Raw genomic sequence first — 15,738 nt, forward strand, 5'->3', positions numbered from 1 at the left:
TAAACATTTGATTTTGACCTATTTTAATATCCAGTTTTTTTTCTAGGCAAATGGGAATATCCAGTAGGGTGGATAGAAAATTTTCTCTTACTTCTGATACTTCAGATGAAGTGCTGATATCCTCTCCTGTGTTTCCAAATTGCTAGCTCTGACTCTCCTATTTACTGTGTGTCTTCTGAATGTTTCAAGTTGTTTACTTTGTCTTTTCTTTTTCTCTGGATAATGTTACTGGTCTTTTAGAAGTATTTTGAGAAAAAATGTTATTCTCCAAAAGTAAGACTAAGAACCAATGACAATAAAGATAAAATGCCTGATATGCTTTAGAAAGTCAGAAGACAGATACTCCTTAATGAAAAGAAAGTATAGAAATAATGGAGAGTTGGGGCTTGGGGAATCCAGGCACAGCAGAATTATAATAGGAAAACAGAATGAAATTAAGACCTGGTTGAGAGAATCTAGGTGTAATGAAAATGCTGACATGTTCAGTTAATACTTGATTCATTTAGTGAAGGAAAATTATTGGATAGAAGAAATAAGAAAAACAACTCACTGTCAAGGAAACCATGATGTTTATCTTATTTTTAAACATTTGAGTACTTTATAGCCAATGTGTACTCTATAAATTTAATTGTTAGTAGTATTAAGCTGTTTTTTTTTGTTGTTGTTTTCAGTTTTGAGTACAATAAAAACGTTCATACCTTTCTTTTTACCTGTTTCAGTATGGCTTGGGAAGAGAATTTGTTAGACGATTTACTAAATTTTGCTGCCACTCCCAAAGGACTACAACTTCTTCAAAGAACAGGTGCTGTCAATGAATGTGTGACATTTATGTTCAACCAATACGCAAAAGAATTACAGGTGAGAATTACCATCTGCCACAGGCAAAAGGAACTTTCCTTTCTGTAAAAGCCATTAAGAACATTATTCTGTTTTCTTTGTGTGAAGAGATTATTAAACCTCAATTAAAAAACCATATAGCATTGTAATATTTAACGATATTTTTTCAGGAAAGCTTTAGAGAGTTGATGTTGGTATCTATGAGTATTTTACAGGCTGAAACAACTGGATGAAATTGAAAAACTCAGTTAATCATCTAGATGTTTTATAAATATGATATCAAACATCTGGCTATACAAAAACTCGGTGGAATTCCAGGAGAAAAACCTTTTGGGTCTAAGTGTATGTGTCATTGGGAGTTTAGAGTTCACATTTTGGAAGAATAAATATATTTGTAGAGGGGTTTTGTTATTGGTACTGTTAAATAAAATTTACTATAAATTTAGCCCTTTATCAGACAGAGATCATTGAGATATATTCATCATTTTGCTGTTACAGTAAATATCCCTAAATGTCAGGGCTTCTTAGGATCATAGATATGCTTTTAAAAGTGTTTCCTTTATCTCTGGAAGCTATTTCTTGATGTTCAGACTTCTTATTGTAGCCTAGCAGAAGGGGCTAGGGCCTCTTGGGGATTTTTTTTTTTTTTTATAAGAGCACTAATTCCATTCGTGAGCACTCTCTACCTTCACAACCTAATAGCCTCCCAAAGGCTCTACTTCCTACCATTCCTTCCAGGGCTTAGTATTTCAACATAGGAATTTTTTTTTTTTTTTTTTTTTTTTTTTTTCGCTGTACGCGGGCCTCTCGCTGCTGTGGCCTCTCCCGTTGCGGAGCACAGGCTCCGGACACACAGGCTCCGCGGCCATGGCTCGCGGGCCCAGCCGCTCCGCGGCGCATGGGACCCTCCGGGATCGGGGCACGAACCCGTGTCCCCTGCATCGGCAGGTGGACTCTCAACCACTGCGCCACCAGGGAAGCCCCAACATAGGAATTTTAAGAGGAGATAGACATTCAGATTATAGCAAATATAGAAGGTTTTCAGGCTTTTAGTTTACATAAATTGTGTTTTGATCTGCTGGTGAGTTTGAATTTCTCCTTGTGTACTAGTTAACCATTTGGGTTTCCCTTTTTTTTTTTCTTTCCATTTTTGAAAATATTCAAGCGACTGAAAGACATTTTTCTTTCTCATTCAGATTCTTGAGACCATGTAGACATAGCTTTTTACTATTGTGATAATATACCTAGGACTAGATGTCATTTTTTTATATTCATAAATTTTAAAACAATCTGGTCTTCCTTTGTAATATACTGTTCGTTGTAATAGAAGATGTTGTTCCCTGGACATCAGTAACTTACAACCATATAATTTAGTACAATAGTTTAATGTTGATTTACACCATTCAAGACATTTTTTGAACATTTAGGTTCTCAGTTATCTTGTAAGAAAGCAACTAGACTTTCCTTAATTTTGCTGAAGAGAAATTGGAGATCCAGGCCGGTTATAAATGATCTGCTTGTGTTCACACATGTAGTTATTGATGGTAGTAATACTAGAACTCAGATTAGTCTTAACCGTGTCCATGAAATCTAAGTCTTGTTTAGTGAAGCCCCTCTAGCTTCTCTGAAGTTTTCCTCTGCCTTTCCTTTTTAGTATTTAGTGTTGATCTGGAAGACCCCTGTGGCTACTAATATCTGAATCAGCAGTGTCCTTTGGGATGATTGATAAGTAAGGTTTTTTTTCCATTGTCATGGAAGAAGGCAAGTGGGAAAAAAGATAGACATTTATCTTGCTGTACTTCAGTATTATCCCACTGTGGAACTAATGGATGATAAATTAAGGAAAATGGAAAATAAGTGTAATAAAAATGGAAAAGGAAGGCAAATTTATAGAGATGAGCAGCAAAAAATTTTAAGAAATAAACCTAATTCTTTCCCATGGTCTTTTAGTCCCCCCCTGCCTTTTTTTTTTTTTTTGCCCTTAATATGGAATGTATAGTTTATATTTTAAAAATTTAATAAAAACATATCCTTATCCTTTTAATGAAATGTTGAAAAATACAAATTCTAAATGGTTAGCTCTGTTTAGAAGTCAAACACTTTGTCTGAGATCAGGCTGACCTATAAAGTCTGAGGAAGGAGGAATATTTTATAACGTCTTTATTTTCTTATTCTGATTTCTGCTAAGAGATACTTCTGAACTGTACCATGAATACATGGATGATATTCTTTGTGAAATAAATTATTTAAGGTTTTCTACAATGTTGTTTAGAAACCTGTATATTAAATGAGGATTGTGTGTGTGTGCGCGTGTGCGTGTATATAACTTCCTTCTTTAGGAAAAAAATCACATTGCCTCTAAAACCGTCATTTTGAAGAAGATACCATTATTCTTTTTAAAGTTGTTTATTTGAAAGCCCAGTTAAAAAACTGGCATTCAATACAGACTAATTAATGAGAATTTATTACCAAAGAACCAACCTAAAGAATAAAATAGGAAGATAACAGAAATTAGAATTGGAAGGAATTTCTCTTCATCTGGTCCAAAATCCCTTATTTTATATATAAAGAGACTTAGAGACATAGTGACTTGTTTAGGGTCATGAAGCAACATAATTTTAGGGCTGGTTCCAAAACCTAGATCTCTGAAACAAGATTATCAAAAATATTACATTAGTATTAACTCACTGATTGTTATAGTTTGAGTTTTTTCTGCTCTTGTTATCTTTCCTTGAAACACTATCCAGCATTTTAATAAAGAAATCACTAACTCTACATGTAACATGTAAGTAAAATATTAGCATGCTGTGTTTTCCTGATTCTCATTATTCCTTATTTATGTTAGACCAGCAGACATAAAAAGTTTGACTGTGGAGTTCTGCTTACACAAGTGGCATCAACAGCAGCAGGTGCAATAGCACTACAAAATTCAGGTAAGTTCTTTAGAATTATAATTTAAGTAAAATGAGTGAGTCTATACAAAATTTAACTGCCATGATCAAGTATCAGGTATTATCACTGTAAAGTTCTTTTTCCCAAGTTAGGCCTTAGGTAAAAGAATGTTATTGGGATTTCCTTCTTACCTTTTCTCTTCTGTGAAATCCCACTAGGAATTTTTTTTTCTCTGTAAAAATATATATAAATTTTTTCTTTCCTCAGAACAATGGCACATAATGACCTAAACTGAGATATATTTGATGGCTTTAAGAAACCTTCATGTTATAAATCAAAAGTTTGTCATCCTCTCTTAGTATAATTACATCTGATAGGATTTAATGCTCAGTTTCAGGGAATTATATATAAATCAAGATTTCCAGTCATAATAGTTATCACATATACATACCATTTTCTTATTCCTTTTTCTCTTCTTTTCTTGAAAGATTCTCTCTCACCCACTTAATTTTCACCACTATTTTTGGAGTTTGTAGTTGGCATATATTGAATATTGTCTACTACAGATTGGATTTTTAAGACATTCTAACATTGGGAGATTTAATATATTGTATATTAAGGTTATCTGAACCCTGAACCAGAAACAAGATATAATCTCTAATAGAGATGCTGTGATTACATTTAAGTCTTAGAAGTGAAGAATCATAACATCAGTGTCACTGTTGATTCTCTCCTCAAATGTAAATATTTTTCTATAGTGTATCTTAAATATTTTTTGGCTGGACCAATTTGGAATACTTATGAAACACATTTCTTGCAGAAGCTGCCCTAAGCTGAGCCACTTACTCTTTTACTTAAAATAAAATCCAATTTATTTATAGCACTGAGGGACCCATTAATGGAAGCATTTGAAGACTGGATTCAATCCCAGATTTTCTTGTTGCTCAAGTCATTAAGCTTCTAAACCTCATAGTATCCAACTTTTCTTGAGAGGATTAAATGCAGTTTTTCATAGGACAAAGGGAGGAAGACTAACACTGCTCAATTTCCTCTGATGTCTTGGTACTATATTAGGACCTCTGTGTATATCATCCCATTTATACTTATGGCAACCCTCAAATGCAACAATTTTTTCAGCTTTCAAATCGGGAACCGATGCTCTTAGAAGTCAAAAGATTAAAGGACATGTAACTAGCAAGCTGGCAGATTTGTAACTTGAACACTGCTATTTTCGATTTCAGAGCCTATATGTTTTCCATTATGCCAGAGGACCCTTTCTGCTCTAATGTGTTATTACGAACTTACTGATTTATGATTAGGTGTTCTGTTTTGCACCTTTCCATATGCTTTGATTCCTCATAAAGGAATTTGATAATTGGGCTTAATAATCACTTTCATTTAGATTTATATATCTGACTCAGGAGAATTTAAAGACTGTATAGAGCCAGAAGTTGTATGAAGTGGAGAATTGTTCCAAGCATATGGAAATGCAAAAAAATTATTACACTAAAGAAAGGGAACACACACTCTTTGGACGTTTACTGTGCCTCCAGGATACCTCCTTCTTTACACACATACACCTCAGCTTTCAGGCTGCATTTCACTATTAGCTTATTTGCTGAGTAACATGTAAACCTTATTTTTTTTCAGGAAAACATGCTCAGAGAGGTTATTGGCTAAAGGATAAAAACTGGGGCTCAAAATTCAGTCCTCTAGGGAAATAGTCTTTGAGAGTTTAGGCATTGCAGTTATATGATAATGAGGCATCATAAATGTATATTAACAGTAGCAGATATAATTTCTACCAAGGTTAGAGGTTATTTCTTATACAGGATACAAGTATGTCTTCTGTCAGTGTGGACCAGTCTTGTCAGAAGGATAATTATGCCTTTCCTCCATAATCCAAAGAAGTAGTATATTATAAATATGATGTAAAATTCTTCTTAGGATTTATTAATGCACTTTTAACTGAATTATGGGCCAATCTGGAATGTGGAAGAGATGATGTTAGAGTAACCCATCCCAAATCTACTCCAGTGGACCCTATTGACCGAAGCTGTCAAAAGGTAAGAAATGATTTAACTAACAATGTATAGATTTGAAATATCTCTCTCAAATTACTTCATCCAGACCTTAATCTATATTCAGTTACAACCAGCAGCCTTTCCTAATTTTTCTCCCTCGTTTCATTTATTTCTAAATTTTTATTTTTAAAATAAACTTAGTAAAAGACAAATACCAGTGTTCCCTGTGAATTGTCTTGCAAGGATGTTTTCCTTTTAGGATATTCCTACTATAATTTTTCTCAATTAACAAACAATACACACCAGACATATTAAAAAAGCAAAACAACAAATGCCGACTCAAAGGAAGTAGAAAAAGAACAAACAAACCCTAATTTAATAGAAGGAAAGAAATACTAAAAATTAAAGCAGAAATAGAGACTAAGAAACCAATAGAAAAGATCAGTGAAACTACGAGCTGGTTTTTTGAAAAGATAAATAAAATTGATAAACCTTTAGCCAGACTTCTCAAGAAAAGAGAGGAGCCAAATAAATGGGAAATGAAAAAGAAGTTACAGTCAATACCACAGAAATCATGATATTACTATGAACAATTATATGCCAATAAAGTGGACAACCTAGAAGAAATTGTATATTTCTAGGAATTTATCCATCTCCCAAGACAGAATCAGGAAGAAATACAAAATATGAACAGACAGATGACCAGTAACGAAATTGAATCAGTAATTTTTAAAAACTCCCAACAAACAAAAGTCCAGGATCAGATGGCTTCACAGGTGAATTATACCAAACATTTAAAGAGTTAATGCTTTTCTTTCTCAAACTACTACAAGTTTGAGAGGAAGGAATGCATCAGAATTCAGTCTGTGTGGCCAGCATCACCCTGATTCCACAACGAAAGACTGTGAAAAAAATAAAAAATACAGGCCAATATCACTGAATGTAGCTGCAGAAATCCTCAGTAAAATACTGGCAAATCAAATTCAACCATACATTAAAAGGATCATACACCATGATCAAGTGGATTTATCCCAGGGATGCAGGGATGGTTGAGTATCTGCAAATCAGTTGTTGTGATATACCACATTAACAATTGAAGAATAAAAATCATATGATCATCTCAATAGATACAGAAAAGCGTTCGACAAAATTCAACACTTATGAAACTCTCAACATTCACTGATATATGAATGGATAAAGAAGATGTGGTATAGGTATAGAATGAAATATTACTCAGCCATAGAATAGAATGAAATCTTGCCATTTATGACAACATGGATGAACCTAGAGAGTATTATGGTAAGTGAAATAAGTCAGATGGAGAAAGACAAATAAATACCATATGATTTCACTTTTTTTTTTGTATGGTAAGTTCTGGAATTTATTGTAAAATGAGATTTTTATAACTATCCACAAAACTTATCCTTATGTTTAAGGTTTTTCCTGTATGTTGCTTTATTCAAAAAATATTTTTGAAGTTAATATGAATAGTATTTGGTCAAATATGAACAACTACAGCAACAAGGCTGCACTGTCTATGAATGTGAATATGTGAAGAAAAACATCATTTACTAATTTGTAGAAGATAAAAAAGTTAACATGGTTTCACTTATGAGGAATCTAAAAAATGAAACAAATGAACAAACATAACAGTCATAGATTCACAATAGATAGGTGGTTGCCAGAGGGAAGTGCGGTGGAGGAATGAGTGAAATAGGAGATGGAAATTAAGAGATACAAACTTTCAGTGCAAAATACATGAGTCAACGTGATGAAATATATAGTGGTGAATATAGTCAATAATAGTGTAATATCTTTATGGTGGTAAAGGTGGTCAAAATGTACAAAGTTTCAGTTATAAGTAAGTAGTAAGGATGTAATGTACAATATGATTAATATAATTACCACTGCTTTATGTTATATGAAAATTGTTGAACAAATCCTAAGAATTCTCATCACAAGGAAATTTATTTTTTCTGTTTAATGTTGTATCTATATGAGATGATAGATGTTCACTAAACTTATGGTAATCATTTCCTGATTATGTAAGTCAAATCATTATGCTGTACACCTTAAACTTATGTAGTGTTATATATCAATTATCTCAAACTGGAAGTAAAAAACAAAACTGAAATAAAAACCAACCAACCAAAACTAAGAAAGCCTTGAACACTTAGACTCAAATCTAATAGAAAATTGTCATGATTATTTGAAGGAGGGGTGGGCAGAAGATGCTATAGTATATAGCATATGGCATATAGTATATAGTAATGTGGCAAAAAAATTCTTAGGCACTCAGTGGCTTATTATAATTTAATGGCTTTTATATATTTAATATGTTCACCAATTTTCACTAAAATTAAATGCTTCCTGACTTTGACTTTATGGTGGCTTAGGAAGTTTTCATTCAAAGAGTGTCGTAAAATTTTTTAAAAATCAGAATTTCTGCTTTTCTGCTTTCTGTAATAGTGGACTAATTTCCTCCAGGAGAGAACACTTAAAACTCAGGAAAAATAAGCCAACTGGAATATCTAAAAATAGGCAAAATATGGAGAGAAGTCAATATGTGGATGAAGAGAATGTTACTGCTAGAGATTCTAGATTTAACTGACTTACACCTGAGGGCAAGTACCAGTTGATGCTCCACAGATAGAAATCCATACTGTAACAAGCCTGAAAAACCAGAACACAAAGTTTAGGGCTACACAACAACTGGAATATGGAAGGAGGGGAAGGAGAGGCACATATCAGGCCCTCCAAACTCTGTGTATGTACTCTGTCCAAATATGTGACTGTCCCTCAAACTATATACTTGAACTTAACAGATCTCACCTACCACAGGGGTCAGAATTTAGAATTTGAGTTCAGTCATGTTAACTACTAAATTAAAATCAGCACTCCTTGGGGGTATATAACAAAATCCAGCATCTCCACAACATATCCTTACAATATATGGAATATAATCCAAAATTACTAGACATATGAAGAATAAAAGAAATGTTGCTGGGAAGAGGCAACTGATAGAGCTTGACTGTGAACTGTAGAAGTTGGAATTATTTGCCAAGAATTTTAAAGCAGTTATCATAAATAGCATGTAAAAGAAAATATGCTTGTAATGAATGAAGAAATTAGAAATCTTAGTACAGAAACTATTTAAGAACCAGATTGACATTCTAGAACTAAAGTTATCTGAGATAATTTTCTAGGTGGGCTTAACATAAGGTTTAAAGATGACAAAAGAAATAATGTCATCTCAATTCAATGAACTTGAGATAAATCAATAGAAATTAGAGTCCGAAAAGCAGAGAAAAAAATTAGGAAAAAGTTGTGTTTTGTGAGACCTTATCAAAAGGATTAAGATATGTGTGATTGGAACACCAGGAATATGAGAGAATGGAGCAGAAAGTTTTTTGAATAATAGCTGAAAACTTCCAAATTTATGGAAAGATGTAAGTTTATAGGTCAAAAAACTTAGTAAATCCCAAGGAAGAATATGCAAAGAAGGAAAATAAAAATACAAAGAAACCATAGAAAGGCTCACTGTAGACACGTAAACTGCTGAAAACTGAAGCTAAAGAGGAGATCTTGAAAGAAGGAATAGAAAGTCACACATTACATATAGGGGAACAGCAGAAAACTTTGCTAGATTCTCTTCTGCACACCAGAAGTTAATGAAACAACTTTAATGTGTTGGGAAGGGAAAACAAAAGTCCACCTAGATTTCTATATCCAGCAAAAATATTCTTAATAAAAGCAAAATAAATTTAAAAGCTAAGAAAATATTTTACAGCAAACCTTCATTTTAGATTAAACTAAAGGAATTTCTTTAGGTTGAAGGAAAATACCTGATATATATTTGGGTTTTTAGGATTAAAAGAAGAAATTTCAAATAGTTATATACTCACTCGCCTGTTGTTTTTCTCAATTTCTTGTAAGTACATGTGACTCTTTAAAAGAAAACTGATATATAGTTGGATTTATTTTCTACTTAAAGGTAACATACGACAGCTATACCATACAGGACAAACAAATTATAAAATGTTATACAAATCTGTATGGGTACAGGATTCTTAAATTTTACATAAAGTAGTACAATACTAATTCTTAATCCCTAGGAAATATTTCTAATTCAAATTTAGGATTACAGGGATTTTATTTAACTTCTTTGACTTTGAATTAGAAATGGTCAGTATAAACTAATAATTAACTTTTTTCCTTAAAAAAAAATTGTACATTCCCCTAAACAATGTGCTGAAAAATCTAGAAATAATTCATTGTGGTAAACAGTCTGAGCGCCCAGCTTGTAGATCTAGATATTATTCTTCCCTAGGGATTCTGTTTTCTTTCGGGATTTAATTTGTCATTTAAATTTTAGGAAACGATGATGTAGCTTCAATATATAATAAGGTACATTTAAAAGTTTCAGTCCAGTTCCTCCCTCCTTCTCTCTATAGCTTTGCTTTTGCAGTATGATAGACAATAGCCCCATATAGCTATGTAAATTTAAAACTAAAGTTAAAAATTCAGCCTCAGTTACATTAATCATATCTTAAGTGCTCATCAGTAGTCACATGTAGCTAGTGACTATCATATTGTACAGCTCAGAACATAACATTTCCATCACCACAGAACATTTTATTGAACAGTCAGGACTACAGAGCAAGGGTGATACTGTTAAATAGTGTATGAAGATTATTTATTTTGTAATGAGTAATCTTAGCCTGGAAATAAAATACGATTAGTTCTGCTACCAATTTTTCGATTATATGTCTTTGGCCAAGTCACTTCACTTCTCTGGCCCTCAAGTTTTCTCATCTATTAAATGAGAGATTGAATTAACTATTCTTTTAATTACCTCAGTGTTCTGATTTTAGTGAAAATTCTTAATGTGTTTGATCCTCAGAATTTCTGAGTCTAGTGAACATTTTTAAATGACAAGCAGAAAACTTAGTAGATACAAATAAGTGCAGTTAATACAATACAAACTAAATATACAAGTATTGGCAGAATACAGACCTTCTAGAGGTGGACAGACTTAATTGGAAAGCCTTCTAGAAAAAATGTGGCAAACATTTGAAAGCTTAATGAAGTAGGATAATGAGTAAGTGGGAGGGCAAGAGGGAGCTCTTTAGTAGGATAAGAGAGCTTCATATATGTGGCAGTCACTTGAAAGAGACCACAGGCAGATTTGATTAACTGCAGTGGTGACTTCAAGCTGAAGAAACTTAACGGGGGAATTGAAGCTTTTGACACTGTGAAGAGAAGAAAGGTGTTAATTAGTAAAGTGCCTTGAAAGTCATGCTAAGGAGTTTAGATCTGATGTTTAGTCATGGGCAACCACTGCATGCTTCTGCATAGGAGATCCAAAGAATGAACTGTGCTAGAGAAAAATATTCAGATTCTTGTCGATAAGACAAGAGCAGGAGCTTAAAAATTTCACGGAGAGATTACCTTGGTAAGATTGCACCAGAAAATGAGTGGGTTTTGATAGGAAAAGCCATGGCATTTTCTAATAACTATATTTAGATTACTTGAATTTCCAGTGAATGTAGTTAAAGGATAAAGATAGTCTTGTGACCTGAGTGCTATAATGTATAGAATTTATTATCTTGCTCCAGAGCCCCAAAGTATTTTTCTTATATTTTCTTATGCATCAGATATAACAGTGCAAAGAATGAGAATGATGGCTCATTTCATTTTTTGTCTGAACCTAACTTTCAAGAGATGTGTGATATTTGAAAGCATTTTCCAGTTCTCATTTATGTTTTGTTACAGTTGTTATGTATTGTTAGTACATGGATCATTGTTGACGTTAACTATTTTGTACTTATCATAGATGCATATATTTCAGTTATATGGATTGATTAGGCTTATTTTAAAAATTGCCCTTCACATTAATGACTCTTCCGTGGATGTGGTTAAAAAAAAAATGAACCATTTGAACGATTGGTTTTTTCTCCCCCTCCCACCCCAGTCTTTTCTAGCACTGGTGAACCTGTTATCTTATCCTGCTGTTTATGAGCTTGTAGGCAATCAAGGTCTTCCTAATAAAGAAGAATATTCTCTTCGTGAAGTCCCAGCGAGGGTTATTGTAAGTCATTTTCTTTTAATCTTTCACTTTTATAGTGCCACTTTTTAAGATTTGTAGTAAAAATGCAATTTAACAGAAAAAAAGGTATACTAAATCACATTTAAAGACTGTTTAATTTATTAACCTATAGAATGTTAGCTTCTGAACTATCTGTAAATGGAATCTTTGATCCAGCTGTCTAACAGTGGTGGCACCTATTGAAATAGTAAGGTTAAGGCTTCCCAACTAGGAAAGAGATTCGGCGTATATAGAAGTATGTGTATGAATTATTTTTAGGTGACTTACGTTAATAAATTGTATCCAAGGAGTCCAATGCATTTTCTGCTTATATTTTAAATGAACTACATATTACTGCCCCATGAGGGCAGTATATACATATTTATTTAATTTGAGACTTATTTTATATTCATGCTCTAAGATGGGTAATTTGTTTTAATCATTCAGAGACATTTAGTTCCTCATCTTTGAGTAAGTTTATGAATTGAACACACATGAATATGTGTATATATGCATTAGTAAAGAATTATTTAGTTCTGAAATTCTATTGTTAATCATTACTTTTATTTCTGGTCACTTTGTCCTGTGTGTTGTCTTTTTTTTACAGTTTTGACATTTTGAATTCTTCTAATTCTTTTTGACCCTAAACATTTTATTTTTTTAAACTTTCTCTACTTTGGGAAATTTTTGATGATTTATATGAATGAAACAAAGATAGGTATTTTTATCATTAAACTTTTATAATAAGTGTTCCAATTTTATCTTATCCTTACTTGTATCTTGGCACTTCTATTTTTTTTGCTTGTTTAATTTTTAAATTTATTTTTTTATACAGCAGGTTCCTATTAGTCATCAATTTTATACACATCAGTGTATACATGTCAATCCCAATCTCCCAATTCATCCCACCCACCCCACCGCGGCTTTCCCCTCTTGGTGTCCATACGTTTGTTCTCTACATCTGTGTCTCAATTCCTGTATCTTGGTACTTCTTAAGTAGTTTTATAATTAGCCATTTATGTGCCTGTCTTCCCTACTATACTGTGAGGGCCTGAGAGCAAGTAGGATATCTTAGTCATATTTACATATAGAACATAGTAGATATACAGTGAATGGTTTTTTAAAATATTTCTAATATTATTACCTTTATTGAAATCTGTTATGGAACACAAGTACAAGTTAATTACTTAATTTAGTGCAATGGCTTGGATGTTTGTTCTCAAGTTTTCGTGGATGTTCTACAGTGCATAGTCAGAAATATCTTTCCACTTATGTTAGGATTGGTCTCTTATTTAGTTTTTTAAAATAAATTTATTTATTTATTTTTGGCTGCGTTGGGTCTGTTGCTGCGTGCGGGCTCTCTCTAGTTGCAGTGAGCAGGTACTACTCTTCATGGCAATGCACAGGCTTCTCTTGTTGTGGAGCACGGGCTCTAGGCGCACAGGCTTCAGTAGTTGTGGCTCACAAGCTCTAGAGCACAGGCTCAGTAGTTGTGGTGCACGGGCTTAGTTGCTTCATGGCATGTGGAACCTTCCCAGACCGGGGATCGAACCCTCATCCCTTGCATTGGAAGATGGATTCTCAACCACTGGACCACCAGGAAGTCCTGATCCTCTATCTTTGAGATTACTCCTTAGTGGTACATAGAGCTCTTACTCATGCTTTTTTACAGTTACATAGTGCTCTTGTGTGGATGTACTAGAGTTTATTTATCCAGTTGTCTATTGGTGAACCCTTGGTTTCTTTCAGTCTTTTGCTGTTATCAATTATGCCGAAATTAATAGCCTTGGCTTATCTTGTGTTTACCAGTATGTCTGTAATTTTTTTTTTGTATTGCTGCGTAACAAATTGCTACCAATTTAGCAAATTAAAACACCCACTTATTATAGGTCAGAAGTCAAGTACTATGTGCCTGGGTTTTCTGCTCAGAGTATTAAAAAGACTGAAATCAAAATGTTGGCCAGGCTGAGTGCTTGTCTGGAGGCTCTGGGGAAAATCCACGATAACAAATTCGTTCTTGTTATTGGCAGAAGTCCGTTTCTTATAGTTGTGGGATTGAAGTGCCTGATTTCCTGCTGGCTGTCAGCTGGGGGCTGCTTTCAGGGCTTTGTCAGATTGTTCCCTCCATGTCAGCATTGAAGAACTTCACTCATGCTTTGAATCTCTCTGACTTCCTCTTCTGTGACCAGTCAGAGAAAACTAGGCTTTTAAGTGTTTCGTGTGATGAGATCAGAGCCACCCTGATAATCTCCTCTTAAAATCAACTAATTAAGGGCTTTAATTATATCTGCAAAATCTCTTTACAGCACTACCTATTGATACATTAGTGTTTAAGGCCTGAGAATCTTGGAGCCATCTTAGAATTCTGCCTACTACTGATTTTTGGGCTGGATTTCTATAAGTGGGATCACTGCATTGAAAGGTAAATTCGTATGTAATATTGGTATGTATTGCTAGATTTCCAACCACAGGGAATAATTCTTCTGCATTCCCATCAATAAGATATTACAGTGCTTGTTTCCTGGCAGGCTCATAGAAGATAATGTGGTCGGTGGTTTAGATATTTGTCTGACAGGAAAGAAGTGTTAATTTATATTTTTCTCATTATGAGCAGAATATCTTTTCATATGTTTAATGTCCATTGACGTTTCTTCTTCTCATAATGGTCTTTCAACTTATTTTTGCTTTTTTTTCTATTTGTGTTATGTTTCTCAATTTTAAGAAATTCTTTATACTTTAAGAATATTTGGCCTTCACTCTTCATGGTTTCCTGTTGAATATCTACCAAAATTCTAAGCCCTGGAACAACTTCCAACTTGTACTTGTGTATATTAAAGATGAATGACACAAAATATTCTTTTCCACTGACAGATATATTTTTCAATTGCTTTTCTATTTCTTTTCTGTCTATTTATATATGTTGTATATTAGGCTGGACCCCTTTAGTTATTGGAGAAACTCAATTTGAATTAGTTTAGGCAAAAAAGGAATTGACTTACCATCTTGCAATAAAATTAGGGACAAGTGGAAATGGAACTTTGAAGTCAGTCAGGTCGACATCTGTCTCTCTTGCTTTCCCCACCCCCTTTCCTTTTATTGCTCTCCATTTTGACTTTATTGAAAGGCATATACATAGCATAGTGGTTAAGAGTTTGTATTCTAAAGCCAGACTGCCTGGATTAGATTCCTGGTTCTGCCTCTTACAAGCTGTGTGACCTTGGACAAGTTTGACCCATTTTCTCCTCTGTTAAAAAGAGGGCAATACTGTTACTATCTCAGGGTTGTTGTAAGAATTAAGTGAATTGAATTAAATTAAATATAAAGGCTTAAATCATTGACTGGCAGATAAGTGCTATATAATTGTTTGCTGTAGTTATTATTAATATATTCTTCTGCAGATGGTGTCCTCTATAGAAGAACACACAGGAGGGACTACCTGTCATTCCATACTGACACGTTCACCATCCCCCCTTGTATTAGTTTCCTAGGGCTACCATAACAAATTACCACAAAGTGGGTGGCTTAAAACAACAAATTTATCCTCTCTCAGTTCTGGAGGCCAGAAGTCTGAAATCAAGGTGTCAACAGGACCACATTCCCTCCAAAGTTTCTAGGGGAGAATCCTTCCTTGCCTCTTCTCGTTTCTGGTGGTTTCAGGCATTTCATAGCTTGTTACTGCATCCCTCCAATTTCTGCCTCCATCTTCACATGGCTGTCTCCTTTTCTTTCTTAAATCTCTCTTTGTCTTTCTCTTATAAGAACACTTGTCATTAGATTTAGGGCCCACTTGCTTAATACAGGATGATCTTATTCTCAAGATCCTTAATTTACTTACCTCTGCAAAGACCCTTTTTCCAAATAGGGTAACAATCATAGGTTCTGGGGATTAGAACATAG

The 15,738-nt window shown here is 33.7% G+C and overlaps 1 protein-coding gene across 1 annotated transcript in view; it reads left to right on the forward strand.

Moving 5' to 3' along the window:
• The window catches only part of TBC1D32 (TBC1 domain family member 32), a 184,802-nt gene that overhangs the window by 73,179 nt on the left and 95,885 nt on the right, over positions 1-15,738 (forward strand). The window contains exons 19-22 of the mRNA XM_060115191.1: positions 720-858; positions 3,683-3,770; positions 5,677-5,795; positions 11,728-11,844. Of these exons, the coding sequence (XP_059971174.1) occupies positions 720-858; positions 3,683-3,770; positions 5,677-5,795; positions 11,728-11,844 (463 nt within the window). The remainder of the gene's footprint in view (positions 1-719; positions 859-3,682; positions 3,771-5,676; positions 5,796-11,727; positions 11,845-15,738) is intronic.

Source organism: Mesoplodon densirostris, chromosome 12 (genome assembly GCF_025265405.1).
Source record: "Mesoplodon densirostris isolate mMesDen1 chromosome 12, mMesDen1 primary haplotype, whole genome shotgun sequence".
In the NCBI taxonomy this organism is placed as follows: Eukaryota; Metazoa; Chordata; class Mammalia; order Artiodactyla; family Ziphiidae; genus Mesoplodon; species Mesoplodon densirostris.